Genomic DNA, 19,557 nt, shown 5'->3' with positions numbered 1-19,557 from the left:
ACATTTCTAACTTCCTCTAGCATCTAGCTATAAAGTAATGCTAACAGCAACTATAAATGGAGAAATTAGTTTTGTAAAACTTCTTCCTTATTTTACTTTTTTACACATTAAAGTATTTACACATTTATCTTGTTATTGTCAGAACCTATCTGTGTCTGCAGTAAAATAAATTTCGCCTTGAAAAGGCCAAGGTCTAACTTCTCATTAATAACCACAACCGAGTGCAGCTGACACTTTCTCTTTACCAGCAACAAGAAAATATTTTTGACAGCGCTGACCAATTCGCCTATAATGGGAAAATCAAAGAAACTACGTGAGATGTGTGGAGAACTGCAGATCTATAAAAGTTTGTCAAAAACATTTGGAGTCAAATTCTAAGATCATCAGTTTAAATATCCATGCAGGAGTTGAGTTTTTCTAATGTGTCACCACTTTTTTGGGTCTTGATGGATACCTGAGCTGTCACCTTCAGACAAAAGGAAAAAGTTTAGATGTTCATGAACAACACAGGAAACGTTTCGGCTCGAGCCTATCTCGTGCTGGAAATTGTTAAAACACCAGAGTTGTGGTGAAGTGAGATTTAGATTGTCATGGAGTGAGAGCAGGACGACCAACAAGGAAGCCTCTCCACCCAACTTTCCAAATGGATGAGCAAAATGCATCCTGGGAAAAAATCTCAAATATCAGATGAGAAAAAGATTGAGTTGTTTGGCTACATAGACGAGAAGAACTTTTAGACTAATCAAGTTCATCCTAACACATTTAGGAACATTGTATTAATGATCAAGCTTGGTAGTGGTAGCATCATGCTTTGGGACTTTTTCACAAAGAGTAATGCTGGACCATATAATAAAAAAATATCTCTACATTGTCCAACTTTACCTAGCATGAACACTTACTGTAGATCTTTAAAACTTGGAAACATTTGTGCCTTCCAAAAGGGCAAAAAACACTAACCAAGTTCTAATTAGCAACTAACAACAGTTTAAACTTTTGTTGAAAGTTGGTAAATTGAGATCATAACCCTTCTGATACCAGATCCACCATAAAGAGTCGCCAAATATTCCCCCAGGCTTGTTTCAGGGGTTTGATAGCCACTAAAAACCCTCCATAAAATTCACCTGAAACTTTCAATGATTTATAAGATTTTTGTATATTTTTCAACCTTGGTATATTTTTTGGGGGGTCGAGGGGTTATAACTTGTTCCCAATTTGTATTTTTAAAAATCATTCCATTCTGAAAATGCTAACCCTTGAAATAAACTATCAATAGCCCAAAATGTATGACTCTTTATCCCGTGATGTGTGGACGCAAACGTCTGACCAGAACTGCCTCCACCGTGAATTGGATAAGCACAATGCGTGAAGCAAGTTGTGGGGAACCAGTTGCTGGAGACTTTAAGGAACCCCTTCCATTAAAATATGATTCTATTCTCTTTCCTATGAATATTTTGTTTTTGTTATTAAAAAGCATTGTGTTTCATTGTCCATGTTAAGCTGAACAATCATATATATGTTGGTAACTATTCTGGCTGATGAGAGGGAAATGAGTTTAGAAAGGCATCAGTTTTGAACAGGCGCTTAAGGCAGCCTTGGGTCCTAAGTTTCTGTGCTGAAGAAGCTCAGTAGTACATAGCAGCCATAGTGTGACGCACTTTAAATTTATCAACTTTATTTGTATTTTCAGGTAAGCTGAAGTAGAGTTACCAAAACTCATTGTATGTTTGTAACATGAAGTGGTAAAGTTTCATAAATGTATGTTGCTGTATTAATAACGGAGATATGATTATCTCAGTGGAGACAGCAAAGCGAAGTTTCTGTGTTGAAGAAGCTCAGTAGAACATGGCAGCCATAGTGTGACGCACGTTGGATTTATGAACGTTGTTTGTATTTTCAGATAAAAAGGAAAGTAAAGGAAATTTACAACCACCGCATGTCTCGACATCACTTTTGTTCGAGTGTGCAACAAAGTACGTACAGGTGTTGGGGCTTCCAGTTGGTGCGGGCAGGTAGGAACCTGCTTTCCAGGACTTGGCTTTGAAGCCCTTCTTGCATCGCTGGCAGTCCTGTCCGGTGGTATTGTGTTCACACTGGCACTGGAGGTTCCCCTCAGTCAGCAGGCACTGGGAGGCGTGGAGGTTACACTTACACCTTGGAGAAGAATCAGAGAAAACCGTCGACATATGTGAGAACATAGACTGTGACCCACTGATAGTAGCAGGGGGGGAAACATTGTAATTTCACCCAGCGTGTTGAAGAAATTAAGAGAATAGGTTTTTACAGAGGAAGGTAAAAACATAAATAAATCAGGGGCAACTACGGACAGACGGTGCAAAACCGAACACATTCCTGAAATTGAAATGCATCGGTTATTCGACTGCAGCTAGTTTAGCAGAAACATCTGAGCGGTTTACTCAGTTAAAACTACAAACCTACAAAAATAACAGATTTTATGCGGCACACCTCTTATGCAGAGCCCAGAGACTTTCTGCTTTGATGTTTTGGTTCATTGTGTTAACTGTCACTTTTCAGTCTCAAATATATTCAGTTCTGCCTCAGAAGTCACCGGCAGAACTGCAGCATCCTTTTCCTGTTTTGATGTTTGCTCTCTCAGTTTGTACAGCTGCCACTCCATCTGATTCTGTTGTTTGATTTCACTTGCAGCCTTTCTTACTTCACCAACTGAATGAAGTAAAAAAAAACAACAAAAAAAAACAAACAAACAAATCACAATTTCTTGCAATTAGCTGTTTTATTAATCGATTGTAAAGCTTGCATGTTTTGCTGATTTACATGTAAACCAGTTAACAGTAAATTAGCATGCGGGTATTTCAGTATCTGATTTTGTCTATTTTTGCATCTATGAAATAAAATGTGAGTTGTCCAAATCTGATTTCCACAGGAGGTCTAAGGCATGCAACACAAAAATGAACAGCATATTCCTTTTATTATATTCCCTTATGGCTTAGAAGCAAAATAATTTGACCTTTATGCTGGAATTTTATGAGACATTTTTACATAAACACTGCCAATTTGTTTACTTTGCAAACTTTTCAAACATTTCTACAACAGCAGAGGTAAAAATGAAAGATACCCAGAGACACTCAGACCTGCAGTAAACATTCTTCTTCTCACAATTTTGTTTTTAAATAGAATTGTTATTTAAGGTAAAAAACAATATAAATGTAATAGTCCAATAGGATTATATTACTGGGAATCATTTAATGTTTTCGTGCAGCTATGCAATAATAGTGCAGTTCTGTTCCAGCTTAATCAATCATCAGCAGAAACTCTGAGGATGTTTTGTTTTTGATCTTTGGCTATTTGTTTTTTTGGAAAGCAGTTAATATTTTTCCTTCTCCTCATTCCTGCAGAGTCCCAGGGTTAACTAGTCTGGAGGAAGCTGCTACAAAGTGAAAACAAGGTTTTTTCTTTCTTTTATTTTATTTTTTTATAAATGAGCATTTCACTTCTGCTAAGAATCTTTGCGCAAAGAAGAGTTTGCAGAGACAGCAAGCAACATCCTAACTTGCTTTTTCTCTGTTTTAAAAGTTATATATGACTTACAAAAAATTGTTCTCCAGCTTCATAAACTAGGTGTGTGTTTTTTTCAAATATCACATGGTCCAAAATCCCCTGTTTTTTTTTATATCAAATTCCCAAAGTACCATCTTTGTTTTCTTTACAGTGGATTTTGCACATTTTCTGCATTCCCAATATCTAAGAGAACTAAAAATGAGATATGGGCTGGGTCCAGAACAACCTGACATTTGGTCCAGGTCAGAGTGCAAACTATGAAAATCAATACCTAACAAGCTAAATGTTTCATAATTTAATCCTCAACACTAATCTGCTACGGGGGACCAACATTAATGATAGTTTTTCCTCTCGAAATGATCAACATATGAGTACATTTGGTAAGCAAACATTGAAGAAGAAAAAATATTAAAGATGAACAAGCTATAAAATAAAGGACTGGAAGGCACGAAAAGTAAGATAACACATTAAAATGTAGTTTTATCTATATTTGCCACCCCATAGGCTGCATACGTAAACTACCACTTGTATTATCTTGCATAAGAACATAAAAGAACAGTATTTCTCAATTTCATAATTTTCCAAATACATATTAAATTAAATTTCCAGGTATGTGTGTGTGTGTGTGCGTCTCTTGAGTACTGCTACGTGTGCATGCACATGTGCACACTTGACCTCGGCAGAGGGCAGGGCCCAGGTGTGCTGATCCACACGCCACACTTCTGCCATGAAGGAAATGAGGATCTTAAGGACACTCCGCAAGTATGACTGGAAATTACAGCCTTTTCCAGTTGAGCGACTGGACTCCAATCCAGTTTGTTCCACTGGAGTGAACACCTATCCGTCTGCATCAAATATTCAAAGAATGGCCTCTGTATTCGAGGAGAGACGACTGCTTCAATTTTCTCTCCTCTCACTAATCTTCGGTGCTCTTTCGTATTTTTGTATCTCCTTTCTTCCTGTGAAGGCGGATGTGGTGAGCAGCCCATCAAGCGGAGGCCTGATTTTGCAACAAGTGCAAAATAACAATTACCAAAACTTGGGAAGATTAAAACAAGAACTCAGTTGATGGAAAAATTGTGTCTCAGATCACGAGCCTTACGGTGGTCCAATGAATCCCCCCCCCCACCTCCATCTCCCTCTGACAGGACATGCCACGGAGAATCCATCCACCAACAAAGCCTCATTTCCTGCCTGCATTCTGAAGGACAAGAGCTGTCCACTTAGGGAAGACTGAAATTGGAAATCTCTTTTTCAAGAAGAAAGCATTCTGTATGAGAGAGTGAATGTGTGTCAAATGAGACAGGTGTGTGTGTGTGTGTGTGTGTGTGTGTGTGGTTCTACCCCATGCGTTTGGGATGCATTTGTTTGCGAGCGCAGATGACAGGCAACAGATCAGGCAAAAACAGACGCGTTGTGACTAATGCCTGCACTGAGTGACTGACAGCCGTGAACATATCACCGCTTTTCATCTCCTGCATCTTTGCTGATAAATCTCATCTGTCTCATCTTGAAAGTGGAAACACTGCTGAGTGCAGGATCTAAGAGTTGCAGCTTAAATCAATACTGGAGAATAGAGTGATTTCCTAGGTGTTGTGCGATGCAGTTTGTGTTTGGCAGCTCTCATTCAGCGAGAACTAGCCCGTCCAGCCGATTATGCAGATGACAAGCCCCACTTTAGGCACAACATTAAAACTTGGAACAAGTTGAAAAGACTATTTAGGTTAATAAAAAGCCAATATGGTCCAGTATTTGATTACAGGCTCCTTAAAGTCAACTATTGTGCTTTGCAAAATATATTCACACTGAACTTTTTCACATTCTGTTACAATATATCTACAACTTTTAATGTTTATGTAAAGATTTTCTGTAACAGACAAAGCTGTATACATCCTGATGTTGTGGAAAAATGTTTTCCAGTTAGACAAGATTAGAAACTAAACCTTTCTGGAAAGCAGCACAGAGTTGATTGGAAGGTGAATGTGTGAATGTACATCCACTGAAACTTCTTAACCCTTCCAGACCCAACGTAGTGACGACGATCCAGCCAAATTTGCAGTATCGTAATTCTGCCACACTTTGCACTATCTGCAAAAATTCCAGCGGTTTCTAAAAGGGGAGACTTTAACTTTTCCAGGCAATCTCGGGTTATTACGATAATTTCACCGCTGCCGTAGCAGGGAGGGAAATTAATCTGAGGGGCACTCTTTTAATAGACGGTAATTTGCGAAAATAACTCGCTAGATATTGAAAGTCCCAGTTGTTATGGATAAATGGGCAAATATATTTGCTCACAGGACATTTATAGAACTGCGTACAATTAAAATAAGCAAAAATATCCATTTGAAACTTAGGTCTTATAGGGTCAAACATTTATTTGTGAGAAAAAAAAGAAAGGAAAAATGTAATTTTCTCTCACTTCTTAATTATGCACTGTTTTCTTCTAAAGCCCATAAAATGCATAAAAGTCCAGAACTGAAATGTGACAAAAAGTGAAAAAGTTCAAGCGGGATGAATAATTTTGCAAGGCAGAATAATTAGAGACGTCTGAGTCGCACTCAGGCGTGTTATCCCCTTGACCTGATATTCTGACCTCAACCTCGCAGTACCACCGATAAAGACCACAAGTACTTCCAGCCTCGCACTCCTTCCGCTTGACTGATGTGACACTCCGATTCTTAGAGTGATGCGTCTCGCTGCTCTCACTCTTGCATTTGACAGCTTGCTCTGGGATTTTCCCCGTCCCTCTTTCCAGTCCCTCCGCGCACAAATAATACATGGGAACAATCGTATGTTAATGTGCAAGATGTCGGCCGTTGCTGCAAAGTCATCAAAGCAGGAGTGCAGCTATGAGCTGAAGGAAGTTAAGATGGGACAGCTGGATCCATCAGAATTGTTTTTAGTTAGTTAGGGCAGGAGGAAGCAAGCAGATTAGATGAAGATAGAGGAGAGGAAGTGAAAATGGGGAGAGTTTTTTTTTCCAGAACAGAAGGAATATTCATTCTTCTTTGCATTAGAACCCACTCATAAATTGGAGTTTTAATTAGCTGTGGTAATTACAGGTCAGTGCTTCTGTTCATCGATCTGCTCTGTGCAGTTTCTGTGAAACTGGCAGCAGTTTTTTTTTTTTTTTTTTTTTCTGTTTCCCATGTTGTTTGTCTTTTGCATGCATATGCAAGCACACATGTAGAGGGTGTGGGTGTCACGACAAACACACCACAAGAAGACAACGAGTGGAGAGAAAGCCCAATTATACCACAGAAGCAAAATATATGATGGTAAAAGGGAAACCGCATCCAAGATATCTCTATAACATGCGTTTGTGCTCCATGGCTATTACTGACTAAACCCTCATTACAGGAGGGAAAATTGAACAAACAGGCCTGATGCTTTAGGTTGGCTTTTTTTCCACTTTTATTTCACTCGGACCAGGCAGTGAAAACAAAAACTTCCTCATGAATTAAGCCTTATTTTAACCTAAGAGAAATGTTAGCCTTGCTTAATGTTTGTCAAAGAAACAGTCGCAGTGCTTCAGTAAGAAGCATTGAATATAAAAGTAAACTTCAGCGACAAAAGAAAGCCACCAAAGCTCCTGGCATTTTTGCTATATTTGTGCCTTTAGTTTGAGGCTTAAAAAGCAGAGCAGTGGGATAAATCGTAAGTGGCAGCACCCGACTCAAAATGGAAACTGAGAATTCACAGAGTTCTGCTGCACCATCACCAGTTGTGCTACTTTTTCACAATGTCATTAATTTAGATTTTAAACCAGCATACCCAGGTAAATAAAGCGATTCACAGTTTTGCATGGAATTAGGAATTGTTACTGTTAGGTAATTAATGTGGCATTTAAGTAATAATTGTGAAGCTTTTGTCGCAGTGGTGCACATGTGCGCTTTACATGGCAAGTGAGAGCATGGCAAATTTACATGCTGGGTAAATTTTTGACATATCAAACAGTCTGGCTTATCTTGAAATTAAATTATACATGATATAATTGAACTAGTTAGTAAGGCAGGGAAAATTGGAAAGTTATTTTTGAAGTACGTTGGGTATTTCATTGACACAGAAACACATGTCAAATATGCAACAAATTAATTGGGATATTACAAAGATATATACACAAATATATATGATCTGATAAAAGAGCTACTAAAAATTGTAGAAGAGCAACATTTTTGTTTACAAAGGATTGCTGACTTAGCAAGCTTAGCTTAGCTAACGCCTCCAATGTGCGCAGTTTCACAAAAAGTAATAAGGGTAATTTTTTTTCATGCGTATTTGATGCAACCAATGGGCGCTGTGTTTTACATTGAATAAGATTTATTCAATCTCTGTAATCTAATAACATGCTGTGTTAATAGTAAACAATGTGAATTTTGCTCCTGTAATAAAGAAACATGTAATGTATGGGGGCTTCTGTCTCATTTGGTGTTGAATAAAAAAGAACAATAATTGTTCTTTTTTAAGAAAGTAAGAAAGAAAGTGTGTCTGAAAACATGTAGTTTTCATAAAAACGTGGTATAGCCCGCTGTTAGCTGACATTGTGCTTTGGACTTTTTCTTCTTTCCAGCCCATCTTGCTATGTGTTTCTTAGTCCATCCCCCCTGAAGCCTGAAAGTACTTAATGATTTGAGAATGCCTGATTTAGACAGCAGAAATGCAGCAATTATGGGGATAAATAACAAGAAAGATAAACAAACATCAAGGGGGAGAGTCATGTGGTGGCAGAGTCTAAAAAAGCAGCTGGAAGCATCAGCTAATGGGGCTTTATCTGTCTCTTCACTGCAGCTTATGTGCATTCCTCTGTTGCTCACCAGGGACACAGCTATCATTCACTTGTTTTCCTCCTTCCATCTAGTCCCTCTGAACTTTGTCCAAAATGTCTTTTTCTTCTCTATACGTTCATTTTTCATTTATTCCCTTCTTCCGTCTTCGACTCGCCCGTGTCGGTCTGTGTCGCCACAGCCTTTTGGCTCCTTTGCTTCTTGCTTGTTGCACAAGTGTTCACTGAGCAGTGCTTTGGATAAATTGGGTTGTGGACATGTGCTTGAGAAGAGAGGTCTAAAGAGAGAATAGAGGGGATTTAGATGATACGGAGGGCTGAGCAGTGAGTACAACAGAGATTAGGGCGGCCGTGTCAGAGACATGACAGTCTGCCAGCCTTCATGCTCGCAGTGATGAAACTTGGAGGAGGGGCAGGAGGAGGGTCTGTGTTTGTGTGCTCTAACCTGTGATGACAGATTGTATTGATGCAACTCTGACCCAACAGGAGGTCTCCCTCCTCTGCTCTGCGGTCGATCAACCGTTTCTGAGACGGACCATTCCACACTTTTAACTGCCTCCTTCCTCTGGAGGAAAAAAAGAAAACTCACAACAGGCTCCACAACCTCCGGTAGTAACGCTGGAGGTCGAGTCTAATGGGCACAAAGTCTTATGGCTTTTTAAAGGGAAAGAAAGGCTTAAAGCCAAACTAGGGCTGGCTGGTGACAGAATGGCCAACTATCTTTTGTGTCCATCCATCCATTTTTTTAAGCCTAGTCTTTCATACTGAGGATTATGGGGAAATTACACTGGGTTGGATAGACATGGCTAATATGTAACTAATAGTAATGGTTGCTATGGGGACTTTGTCACGAAGGCACTTTTTGCTGAGGTCCTCTAAAACAGAGTTTTGGGTATTTCTGTCACAATCTGCATCCTGATGAATCTGGTTTGACACAGATCAGGTTTTTTTTAAGATTTTTTAAATGTTGCTGTGGAGGTTCCTCCATCTTTTCCCCAGTGTTAGTGTTTATTTAAATGTTTTCACATAATATATTTAGAATTTTCACACACTATATTTATAATTTAACTTTTTTGTGGTGGTTATTGCATTAGATTGTTTACTATTATGGGTGCACACATTTAGGAAACACCTTATGTTTATTTGACTATTTATGTAACTATTTTGTTTTGTTGAGTTTGAAGGACTGGCTGGGAGAGAGGACTGGTTGAAAGGCAAACCAGGAAGTGGAACAAACCATCAGGCTGCTGGAAGCAGGGGACTTGATGTTGAAGAATCTGCCTCTCTCTACTAATAGCATAACTGCTAAAACATTTTTGGTATTAGGTTGTTTTGTTTTTTTACAGTTGTGTTCTAGTCAAAATGTTTTGGTTTGAATTAGTTGTTTATGTTTATGCATCGTTTGTCTTTGTCTTCTCTCCCACCCCTCCTCGTTTGTGTAGGCTAGCCTTTGTGTATAAATTCCCCAGTGCGTTCATTGTGTGAGGTCAGTTTTTGTTTGCTATCCTGAGTTAGGTATGCCTTAGTTGATTTCTTTTGGGCCCATTTTGCTATATTTTTGAGATTTGTTGTTGAAAGCCTTTTGTTACGATTTGTTTGAAAAATAAATGGAAGATATTTTTTTATATATGCCTTTGTCCTTGTGCCTTACTGGTTGGACCGTAACAGTTGCATTGACTGAAGATTTTGGGCAAGTTTAGGTGATGACATACATCATCTAAACTTGACATACAGCTTTTCTGCTTTACCTGAAAGGAATGACTTTTCTTTCTCAAGTCTTAAGACTGGCTAAGAGAAAGGGGTCTTTTGATAAATTCCTGGACACGCCAGTGAACTTAAAAAAGTATGCATTACATTTTTCTGCTAAATGTATTTCAAGGACATTTAATGGAAATGCTGATAAGGGTGGTATTTGTGGTTTCCATAATTGTGCAAAATATTTCCTCTTGACCTCATATAGAGCTGACTTTGCAACAAGAAGATGATACCTGTTTTGCAAAGCGTTGTTGTAAAACCACAAGGAAATCCTGCAGCTTGGAGAAAGAGCTTTGAGTCTCACTCCCTGACTGCTGTGTTCACTCCGCAATCCAGTTAAACTATGGGAAGTCTCTTGAATGTCTTGCTGTGATTTTTCTTAAATATTTACATTTTCCCTGATGTTTACCTTTTGCATCCTCTTCCCTATTTACCATGGATGCCAAAAAGGCGAGAAGATGCTGCAGAATTGACTGGAGAGATGAAAGAAAGGCAATTTTCACAGCAATGCAATAAGAACATACAAACAACACAATACCACTGCTCCACCAAAAGCCAAAAATAAGATTCATAAAGCACAAAATTGCTACCTTCCTTCTCCTATATTAGAAATAAAGAAAAGCAAAAATGTATTTATTACAGCATTTTAATTGTTTTTTATTTGCCTTTTACTGTATAAAATCATATATGTTTTTTAAAATTTCTTTTTTATCTGTTCCTCTTTGCAAATCTGGTTTAGCTGCATCTGTATGGTGGACGCTGCTAAAACAGTGGCGATGAAAATGTTTGTTGTTTTCAATATTTAGATGTTTTTAAACCACGAGTTCAATTTCAGAGTAAAAACTGTGAACGACATGTAAGTAGCTTGAAATACCTTATAGGTTTCAGTATGATTATAGAGAAAGCCCCCTGGCATTTCAGTTGTTTTGAAATGTTTGCCTAATAAAGGGCTTTTGATTATAAAAATGCATTAAACTTATGCAACAATTTTAACAGTGTGTGGAATATTTATTCTTATACTTTCAAAATAAATAAAAAAATCCCAAATGAAATAAGAAGATAATGCTAAAGGTTTTCAGCTAATTGTTTTTCTAAAACACATTATTAGTGACCTACAATTAGTATCTTATTGGTAGCCTGGGCAAAAGAAGAGTCTCCAAACTATGTGTGACCAAAGCACAACAGATGAGATCAAGCGCAGGGTGGGAGTGGATACAAAGAAGAGATCAACGATCAGCTCCACGCCTTATTGGCTTAAACTGAGGTCTTTATCACCACGTCCTCCTCCTACTTCCTCCCCTCGCCTCAACTCGTAAATTCAGAGCAGCTAATTGGACATGACTGCGTTTATGTTCCAGGTTCATAAATTTCTTTCTCTGAAGGGAGAAGATCGATTTTCCTCGAGCGCAGCCGTCCGAGGCCGAACAGGGGCCTCTTCAAACGTTCGCTCGCCTCTCTACCACGCCTTGTGTCGTTTTCTTTCTCTCACCACCATCCATCCTCTCATCTGCGTTTCCACTCTCTCTCTCTCTCAAGACCAAACAGATAATCTATAACTGACCTGCTCTGCAGGAGGGTGGGGAGCGGGGATTGCAGTGCACCGCTTTCCAATACTTTTCTCACTGTCTTGTCAGCTCATTCAAGACTTTCACATTACCTAAAAACCAAATCAAAGATATTTGCAGCGCTATATCAACCGTTCTTTTAATGCAAACAACAACAAAAACACACATTCCTTGGAAACATTTCCATTTCTTCATTTTTAAAAACTTTGCTATGGAGTGGAGAAAGCTGCAGGCCAGTCAGAGTTTGAGATGCCCATTTCAATACTGCAATTAGCAGTTAGAATTGCAACACTGAAAAGCCAAACTCAAATTTATAAAAATATGTCAACATAAAGGTTGTTTGCTTCTACATGTGAAAACGGGATAATCTGAGCCAGTGTGTGATCTAAAAATGGGAAAGTGAGTTTGTAATTTTGTAGGCAGACAAAATTTCACAATATTTTTGAAAAAGTTTTGAAACATTGTGTAATTTGATGCAGTTTTGATATACTCTAGTCTGTCCTTCAGTGCAGACTGCTTAAATACCTCCTGAACAACAATTAGGCCACAATGAAATTCATTTCACAGCTAAAAAGTAATTACATAGATAATATGCAACATTTTAACACTTCAGAATAATTGTGTTATTTGCTACAAAACAACACAATTTTAAAGCAAATAAAAATTGCTTTAAGGAATGCTTGAAAAGAATATTATTCCAAGAATATTTCAGAATATTAAAAGCTGACATGTTTGATCCGAGAATAAGGAAAGAAAAGAAAGTATTTTTGTACAATGAAAGCTACCCAGAAATAATAGGAAAGTTTTAAGTTTATGTTACCGTGGTAATTTCACATTTGACTCCCTCACTAACGATGTTCAGGATGCTGACGTCTCCTCTGTCTTTGTTGTCTGGACAGGTACGATATTATGTTACCCAGGGATTCTGGTAAGACGGCCTTTTCTACTTCAATGCTGGATTAAATTATTTCTGATTATCTCTTACAGTTACGTTAAAGATTTTTGAAGTATTTACTGCAAAGTCAGCTTACTCCTTCTCTGTTTTGAAATGGCGCTTTAATAGTTTGTCTCACAGCATGTTACCATTCTGTTTTAATGCACTGTGTATAGTCACAATCTACAGAAAAAAAAAATGTCTCCTGTGCTTTGTAAACTTAGGTTTCACTTTGAACATAGACAATCTTAATAATTAGAGCACAAACACACACCAAGAATTGTAGCATGCATTGCATTTAGCTAGTGTAGCGACACTAGCTAAATGCACGACTCAGTTTCTTGAACAACTGTGGATCTAGTTTACAAAGTATCACTCCTGACACCATTACTGATAAAAAAGTAAATAAAATAACAGCGGTATTCCGTTGTTTATGGATGCATCATAAAACACTAACACTGTTTGACTTCATACAGTGATAATCTTCACTGCATCTGACCAAACAGAAAGTAAACAGTGAATGAGTTAACAAAGCCCCTTCACAAGCCTCACTGTACTCTCTGGATCACGTTGTCTGATCACAGCTTTCCCTCTTATGCTGTTTCTCTTCCTCCCTGGCTCACTAGAAGCTTTAGTTCTGTTGTTGGTTTCACCAAGAGAGAAATACATTACTACAGCTGATAGTACTGTGGCTTTGCCCAGTAAAAATACCCATTATCTACTAGTTCAAAAAAAAAAAAATCCTCTTTTGCTCTGTATTTTGCTGTGGAGCAATAGATTTCAAAGCGAGATGCTGTCTGTTCCATTTTGGCCTGAAAGCCGCGACGCAGGGTTAACCGCCTCGTTATTAAGACTGCAGTGGGACCCAAACCCAGAATGCATAGCGATTGGAGCATCAAGCTGCTCCAGGACACTCCTAAATAACTCTGAATCTGGTCAGAGCTTATTGTCGGCATTCAGAAAAAATGCTGTTTTCTTCTACTTTTTTGTTTTCTTAGAAACAGTCAGACTTATGTCGTTGCGACTCTTGCAGGCAAAATATGATTTGATTATCCTTTACAGTCTCCTCTTAATGATTATTTTTAGTTATTGCATTGCATTACAACTCTCTAGCAGTAGGGGGCCCTGCAACCACTGAACCTCTCTTCCTCTGACTTTATGTAGGACTGTCTACAAACATAAAAATAAAAACAGGCCCCAAAGAACTATGTGTCTCCTATTCCTTTGAATACAACAGACACAAAAAACCTCAATGCTTCTACTTGTTAAATATTATTTAATGTCAAGAGGTTACTGGATGTTTTTGGCCCTGGATAAAACATTGAGAGGTGCGTCAAGCAAAAAGACATCCTAAATTATTCAGAGAGGAGCGATGACCTTGACTGTCTTTGCTATCCACACCTTGCGTGGCTTTGTAGTCAGTGTGTGCAGTGCTGATGCTGGACGGTGGATGTGTGAACTCCCTGGTGTGTTTTTGGGATAATTCGTTATTTTAGCACAGCATGCTCTCAGTAAGAAAGTGCCTCAGTCTGTGACCGTGCACTTTAATGTGGGATAGACGGAGGGACGGAGAGAGACTTTTGTGGGACTAAGCTCACAAGTAAATTATTTACACAGCATAAAATAAATGGCTATTGCGTGTCGAGCCGGTGCTCCGACCGGAGAGCGGCTCTGTGATTGGCTGTGTTGGGTCACGTAAAGAGCAGCAGGCAAACTGGGCCTCGCTTTGAGGTACCCGGCTCTCTGAAGTATGCAGTGTATGCACAAGACCAAACAGGTAAATAATGGAGCCGGGGCACGTCCTGTTCCCCCATCCGGACCTCAGAGGACTACTCTCATGATTGCAGCAGAGCCTGCTGAGAGTGGGAGAGCTATATATTGAAGCAGTTCAGGTGTGGGTTACATGCCAGCTGTGTGCTGTTTTTGCTGGCCTTTCAAACTACAGGGGGAAGTAATATGTTGCTCTCAGGGAGTAGGATTTTGTGTTTTTGATCACGCCTCATGTATATGAGTGTAGGACTGTTACTTAAACATGCAATATAAGCATTCTTCTATAAGATGCACTAGTGATACCAAGCCACCCAGGCATGCATTTGAATTAATTAGGAATCTTGCATAACACTCTGCCCATAATAATGCAATGTGTACATAAAATCAATCCTTAACAATTATTTATCTTACTTTGGAACTGAGGAATTAGTAGATACTTTTGGTCCTTTTCACTGTCACCTAAAACTAGATGCTCTCAAACTGGGCCTTGCTTTGAAGTATGCAGTGTATGCACAAGACCAAACAGGTAAATAATACTGGGGATGTTCTAATCAGATTCCAAATTGTCATCTCTGAAAAAAAATCAACCCATGAAACCTGTTGTTGTTGCTGTAGTATGTGTGATTTAGTCAGCTAAACCCTTAGTGAGCAGTGCAGCTGCATTTTACTCAGCCGTTTGCAACAATTAGTCTATTTTCATGAGCACATTTGGTTAAACTGTATCATAGACTCTATACTGTAGACACACATTTTTTTTCCTGATCTAACAAATCTGTGTTTTTCCTACAGCAGTGGTTTCCAAAGTCAGTCCTCAAGGGCCGGTATCCTTCATGTTTTCGTTCTGTCCCTGATGGTAGTTACTACCTCCTCAGCATGTCAATGTTCTGCAGAGGCCCGCTAACAAGCCATCATTTGATCCAAGGCTGTTAAACCAGGGAGAGAACGAAAACATGCAGGATGCCGGCCCTTGAGGATTGACATTAGACACTCTAGCCCTAAAGGTTTTGATGTTTTTTAGTCATAGTGAAAGAGAGGTTGCATTGTCTGCTATTGTTCTCCATGTCCATGTCATGTGGCATATTTTGTGGGTTGTTTCGATATTTTCGAAAGAGAGCTAAGCAGCCGTATCGTCAGTTTAGATTCGATTTCAATCTTAAACCTAAAGTTTAGGACGCGAGATAACTTCTGTTTTGTCTCTGCAGAGCTGGAACCACATTGATATACAGTACAGACCAAAAGTTTGGACACACCTTTTAATTCAATGAGTTTCCTTTATTTTCATGACTGTTGACATTGTAGATTCACACTGAAGGCATCAAACTATGAATAACACATGTGGAAATATGCACTAAACAAAAAAGTGTAAAACAACTGAAAATAGCCCTTATATTCTAGTTTCTTCAAAGTAGCAACCTTTTGCTGTGATTACTACTTTGCACACACTCTGCATTTTCTTGATGAGCTTCAAGAGGTAGTCACCTGAAATGGTTTTCACTTCATAGGTGTGCCCTGTCAAGTTAATAAGTGGGATTTATTGCCTTATAAATAGTCATGAAAATAAAGAAAACCCATTTTAATTAGAAGGTGTGTCCAAACTTTTGGTCTGTACTGTATGTTATCAGTCAAACTATCAAGGAGTCATATTAAAACAAAGAGCAAACACACTAGTCTTAGTCTGTGGTTTCAGAAAAGCGCTTTGGATGAAAACATTCAGCTGGAGCAAGTTCAATTCAATTTAATTCAGTTTATTTAGATAACGCTAATGCACAATACATTATCTCAAGCCACTTTACCAAAAAGTCCCTTCAATTCAGTCATAAATACATTCTAATTGATCCTAGTTATCAAACAGCACATCAAATTCAGTTGTATTATTCCAATTGGTTAAAACATTTTCTATTCAAGGAAATCTAGCCGACTATGTCAAGTCCATGACTCGAGGCATCAACTCCCCCTGGAGAAGAATATAGCGACAGTAAACACTTGATGGCATTGTGTTGTTGATTTTAAACCAACCACTCATACTAATCACGCATGTTGGGACAGTGGAGAGGAAAAACCTAATCAATGTTTGGTTATTCCACCAAATATTGATTTCTGAACTCTTCCTGAGTTAAAACATTAGTGTTGTTGTTTCTAAATAAACATGAACTTGTTTTCTTTGCATTATTTGAGATCTGAAAGCATCTTTTTTGCTATTTTGACCGTTTCTCATTTTCTGCAACTAAATACTAAAATTTTGGCTTGGAATTTCAGACATGTTGTCAGTGGTCCATAGAATGAAAGGACAATGTTCATTTTACTCAAACATATAGCTATAAAAAGCAAAATCAGAGAAACTGATCATTTTAAGCGATCTCTTAACTTTTTCCAGAGCTGTAGATTGTTTCGTTTGTTTTTTCAATAGGCGCTAAGTTGTAACAACAGTGCCAAACAGATAAAGGATTACATAAGTGTAACTTCATTTTACTGTTTTTATAATCACATACATCACCAAGGTCCCCTCACTGCCAGATTCATCTCCTTTTACATATAAAATACACAATAAGGGCATTTTAAGGTTGAAAACGTCCAATGAAAGGATCTGACTCTCTCTTCTGGCCGCTTTTGTTCACGTTTAGGCTACAGGGGGATGTGGGACGCTGCGTGAAAGCACCATATCAGCAATTCCACCCCATGATGCTAATGAAAAGTTGTACTTAAAATATATTTTTTGCTGAAATGTATCACCCATTAATGGAGGCACCTCCAGAAGTAAATGACCACTGTGAAGGCTCACCCTGCTGGGGGGCGGTGGGGTGATAATTATAGACCCGGCATGAATTGTAATAGCGTTGCAAGGGGAATAATGACACAGACTACAGACACCGTCTCACCGAGGCAGACACGTCAATGCATTTTAGTGCCGCTTCCACTGAGGAGGATCCCAGCCTCGGTCCATCCTCCCCTAAAAGTCCTGAAATCACCATAAAAACTGTACTTGATATTAGAATGTTACCTCCCTGCAGACTCCTTACTGCTGCTGAATTTGTTTTAATGAACACTCTCACAAAGAGTAACACCTGGGGTGAGAGGAAATTGGGTGTGAGATGGAGAACGAGGGAGGCTGAGGGGGGGTTGCTATATGTTTTCTTATTTAAGATATGAACACGGAGAAAGTAGTAATGGGAGACGGGAGGCAAAGGGAGGAATAAAAAAAGTGATGAAAAGGCAGGAACTTTGGGACGGGATGGGGTTTGTTAGGAGATCCTTCCTGTTCTCTGTTCCCCCGTAGAGCATCTAAACCCCTGAAGGGTGATATACAGTAACTGTTTGTTGGCTATCTATATCAACTTCTTGTTTATGTATTAGAATGAAATGAAAAGAAAAGATAAGCAACCATTTTAGATGAGAATCAAAGTCCATGCAGGATCTCTTTGTCTTTTTCTCTGATGTCTGTTTCCCCATCATAAAAAATTAACCAATGCACTTTTGAACCTCTAATGTGTCATGGAGTATTTTTTATACATTATTAATATTTAAAGACACAAGCACACCTGGACCTGTTGGCCTTGACTGTGCAATACTTTCAGTCAGTGCCATCTTTGCAGTCTGCCTCATTTGAATGACTAAACCATTTTTGTGTGAAATCTTCTGGAAGGTCCTAAAATGCACAGCAAAATGCATGCTGACAAAACACCCCCCCCCCCCCCCCTCCCCACACACCCACACACACACACACACACACACATAATAGTGTTCATGGCTCTTTTACGCCCATTGTTGAAATTACAGTTTAATTCCCGAGAAACCGCGAGGGGGGGAGGATGCCTGGGGTGGAGGAACCAACTTGGGATCATTCAGAGGACAAGGGTTAATATAATTATCCTACCAAAACCTTGAGACTGAGAGAACATCATTAGTCATAGCGGGTGAAAAGCTACATGAGCTGCAGGGCCAGGGGAGAGGCGAAGAAAGGAGGAGGGAAGAACGGAGGAGGGGAAGGCAAAAAGGAGAGCATCAAAACCCACTTGAGCACTTAGCAAGACAATTAACACAAGGACTAAAACTTGAGGGTCTTAGCTGAGGAAGGGGGAAAAAAAAGAAGCAAGGACTGTGTTTAGCTTCACTATGAAGGGTAACAGGAACATGCACCCTATTTAGTGATTGTGATATTTTCCTGGAACATCTACACTTGTTTTGTTTGTGTTGCAAAAGTTTTTTTTGTTGTCTTCAGAGGCCAGTGTGCTATGTAATTTTACAGTTAATGAAATCGCCTCTGTTTTTTTTTTGTATTAGAAAGTTACAGAAGAAATATTTCCTCTTATTATTTCTACGGCTGTAACAACTTAATGGCAAATTAAAAAAAAGACATGCATATTCATAAAAAAAGGTGTTTCTGCAAAAAGCAGTGGTGGTTAATGTCCCACCAAAAATCAGCCAAAACGACATCTAAAAAATACTGATATGATACTAACTGGGATAAAGACTGCTCTTTTTTACACTGATATTTCACATATTGATTTCACACTTGTCTTTTGAAGCAACTATTATCACTGTAAAGCATAAGTATCACGCCTCACTCCTAATGCCAAAAAGAATTGAGAATGCCATTTTTTTTTACAAACAGAAGCAAGGTTTATAAATATTTTAACTAATCAATGTTGAGTAGAGGTGTAAGTATACACAGAAATATCTATTCTGAAGGTTTAAAAGTCACAGTTCTGTACATTTTACTTTCTGTACATGCTTTGATCAAGAGAAGAAAATCATTTGCTTTTACTTCATTCAGCAATAAACGAAGAATTTTTCAAATTTGTGAAAATATTTGGATTTTATTATATTTTAGAGTGGCAATGGGGAAAAAACTGTCTGGAGCTTTAGTTGGATCATTTCCAGCAAATCCCTGGATACATTCCCCAACAATAAGACCACCTTAAAATGATCAAGGCTTTTATTTAGGACTTTTTGAGTCAGACTATGGTAGTATTTGTGAATAAAAGAAAATTAACATCATTTTGAAGATGTTTAGATAGGCAATCTACTGCATTATCTGTCACTGAATTCACCTTAAAAGTTCAGTTGTTGGAATAGCGCCTCCCTTTGGAGGGAGGATATTTATTTAGAGAAATATTTATTTCACTCATGGCAAAGCAATTGGTGTGTAGGAATTGGTTTTTCATTATATATATTTTTTTTACTTGTGTCAGTCTATGAATATAAGAATTTTACTC

The 19,557-nt window shown here is 38.5% G+C and overlaps 1 protein-coding gene across 2 annotated transcripts in view; it reads right to left on the bottom strand.

Annotated features, from left to right (window-relative positions):
- ntng2b (netrin g2b) overlaps positions 1-19,557 on the bottom strand; it is a 97,294-nt gene that overhangs the window by 48,879 nt on the left and 28,858 nt on the right. For both annotated transcript variants that reach the window (XM_032569529.1, XM_032569530.1), the window contains exon 4: positions 1,979-2,151. In XM_032569529.1, the coding sequence (XP_032425420.1) occupies positions 1,979-2,151 (173 nt within the window). The remainder of the gene's footprint in view (positions 1-1,978; positions 2,152-19,557) is intronic.

The sequence above is a fragment of the Xiphophorus hellerii genome, chromosome 8 (assembly GCF_003331165.1).
Source record: "Xiphophorus hellerii strain 12219 chromosome 8, Xiphophorus_hellerii-4.1, whole genome shotgun sequence".
In the NCBI taxonomy this organism is placed as follows: Eukaryota; Metazoa; Chordata; class Actinopteri; order Cyprinodontiformes; family Poeciliidae; genus Xiphophorus; species Xiphophorus hellerii.
This window is presented reverse-complemented; position numbering and strand designations above follow the sequence as displayed.